At 54.5% G+C, this 2,500-nt stretch overlaps 1 protein-coding gene across 1 annotated transcript in view; it reads left to right on the top strand.

Moving 5' to 3' along the window:
- RPAP2 (RNA polymerase II associated protein 2) overlaps nt 1-2,152 on the top strand; it is a gene marked incomplete at its 3' end in the record, with an annotated part of 18,731 nt that extends 16,579 nt beyond the window's left edge. Inside the window, exon 7 of the mRNA XM_078884908.1 lies at nt 2,117-2,152. Coding sequence (XP_078741034.1) covers nt 2,117-2,152 — 36 coding nt within the window. The remainder of the gene's footprint in view (nt 1-2,116) is intronic.
- Between the last annotated feature and the right edge of the window lie 348 nt (nt 2,153-2,500).

Here is a 2,500-nt window from a genome sequence, read left to right as displayed (position 1 = left end):
TGTGTGTGTGTACGTGTGTGTGTACGCGTGTGCTGTGTGCGTGTGTACGTGTGTGTGTACGCGTGTGCTGTGTACGCGTGTGCTGTGTGTGTGTGTACGTGTGTGCTGTGTGTACGCGTGTGCTGTGTGTACGCGTGTGCTGTGTGTGTGTGTACGCGTGTGCTGTGTGTGTGTGTACGTGTGTGTGTCGTGTGTACGTGTCGTGTGTACGCGTGTGCTGTGTACGCGTGTGCTGTGTGTGTGTGTACGTGTGTGCTGTGTGTACGCGTGTGCTGTGTGTACGCGTGTGCTGTGTGTGTGTGTACGTGTGTGTGTCGTGTGTACGTGTGTGTGTACGCGTGTGCTGTGTACGCGTGTGCTGTGTGTGTGTGTACGTGTGTGCTGTGTGTACACGTGTGCTGTGTGTGTGTGTACGTGTGTGCTGTGTGTGTGTGTACGTGTGTGTGTCGTGTGTACGTGTGTGTGTACGCGTGTGCTGTGTACGCGTGTGCTGTGTGTGTGTGTACGTGTGTGCTGTGTGTACACGTGTGCTGTGTGTGTGTGTACGTGTGTGCTGTGTGTACACGTGTGCTGTGTGTGTGTGTGTGTACGCGTGTGCTGTGTGAGTGTACGTGTGTGCTGTGTGTACGCGTGTGCTGTGTGTGTGTGTGTGTACGCGTGTGCTGTGTGTGTGTACGTGTGTGTTGTGTGTACGCGTGTGCTGTGTGTGTGTGTACGTGTGTGCTGTGTGTACACGTGTGCTGTGTGTGTGTGTGTACGCGTGTGCTGTGTACGCGTGTGTCTCGTGTATGTGTGTACGCGTGTGCTGTGTGTACGCGTGTGCTGTGTGTGTGTGTGTACGTGTGTGCTGTGTGTACGCGTGTGCTGTGTGTGTGTGTACGCGTGTGCTGTGTGTGTGTCGTGTGTGTGCCGTGTGTACGTGTGTGTGTACGTGTGTACGTGTGTGTGTGTCGTGTGTACGTGTGTGTACGTGTGTGTGTGTGTGTGTACGTGTGTGTACGTGTGTGTGTGTACGTGTGTACGTGTGTGTGTGCGTGTGTGTGTACGTGTGTGTGTACGTGTGTGTGTACGTGTGCGTGTGTGTGTACGTGTGTGTGTACGTGTGTGTGTACGTGTGTGTGTGTACGTGTGTGTGTGTACGTGTGTGTGTGTACGTGTGTACATGTGTGCGTGTGTGTACGTGTATGTGTGTACGTGTGTGTGTACGTGTGTGTGTGTATGTGTGTGTGTACGTGTGTGTGTACGTTTGTGTGTACGTGTGTGTGTGTACGTGTGTGTGTACGCGTGTACGTGTGTGTGTGTACGTGTGTGTGTGTACGTGTGTGTGTACGCGTGTACGTGTGTACGTGTGTGTGTGTACGTGTGTGTGTGTACGTGTACGTGTGTACGTGTGTGTGTACGCGTGTACGTGTCGTGTGTGTGTGTACGTGTGTGTGTGTACGTGTGTGTGTACGCGTGTACGTGTGTACGTGTGTGTGTGTACGTGTGTGTGTGTACGTGTGTGTGTGTACGTGTGTGTGTACGCGTGTACGTGTGTACGTGTGTGTGTGTACGTGTGTGTGTGTACGTTTGTGTGTACGTGTGTGTGTGTACGTGTGTGTGTACGCGTGTACGTGTGTACGTGTGTGTGTGTGTACGTGTGTGTGTGTACGTGTGTGTGTGTACGTTTGTGTGTGTACGTTTGTGTGTGTACGTTTGTGTGTACGTGTGTGTGTGTACGTGTGTGTGTACGTTTGTGTGTGTACGTTTGTGTGTACGTGTGTGTGTACGTGTGTGTACGTGTGTGTGTACGTTTGTGTGTACGTGTGTGTGTACGTGTGTGTGTGTGTGTACGTGTGTGTGTGTACGTGTGTGTACGTGTGTGTGTGTACGTGTGTGTGTACGTGTGTGTGTGTACGTGTGTGTGTGTGTACGTGTGTGTGTACGTGTGTGTGTGTGTGTACGTGTGTGTGTACGTGTGTGTGTGTGTACGTGTGTGTGTACGTGTGTGTGTGTGTGTACGTGTGTGTGTGTACGTGTGTGTGTGTGTGTACGTGTGTGTGTGTGTGTACGTGTGTGTGTGTGTGTACGTGTGTGTGTGTGTACGTGTGTGTGCCGTGTCCCTCGATACCATCAGGACCCCGAACTTCAAGCTGCTGCAGGACGGTGAGAGGTGAGAGGTCACCCCCCTCCCCCTCTCCCCCTCCCCCCCCTCCCCTTCCCCCCCCATCCCCCCTTCCGCACTGGGGTTGTTGCCATGGACACGACCAGTTGCAGGCAGTCGTCACCTCCAGCAAAGACAGCCGAGGACGACGCTCACAACAACGAGCGGAGCGCCGGGCGGCCAAAGCGCAGCAAGTTGGCACAGCAGGGGGCACGGGTGGCGCATCTGTCAGTCGTCTCGGTCGGTCGACCCGTGACACCACGTGGGAACTGTTCCGTGACCTCGTGCACCTAGCCTGGCACAGCAGGGGGCACGGGTGGCGCATCTGTCAGTCGTCTCGGTCGGTCGACCCGTGGC

Source organism: Lampetra fluviatilis, unplaced genomic scaffold (genome assembly GCF_964198595.1).
Source record: "Lampetra fluviatilis unplaced genomic scaffold, kcLamFluv1.1 SCAFFOLD_1251, whole genome shotgun sequence".
NCBI lineage: Eukaryota > Metazoa > Chordata > Hyperoartia > Petromyzontiformes > Petromyzontidae > Lampetra > Lampetra fluviatilis.
This window is presented reverse-complemented; position numbering and strand designations above follow the sequence as displayed.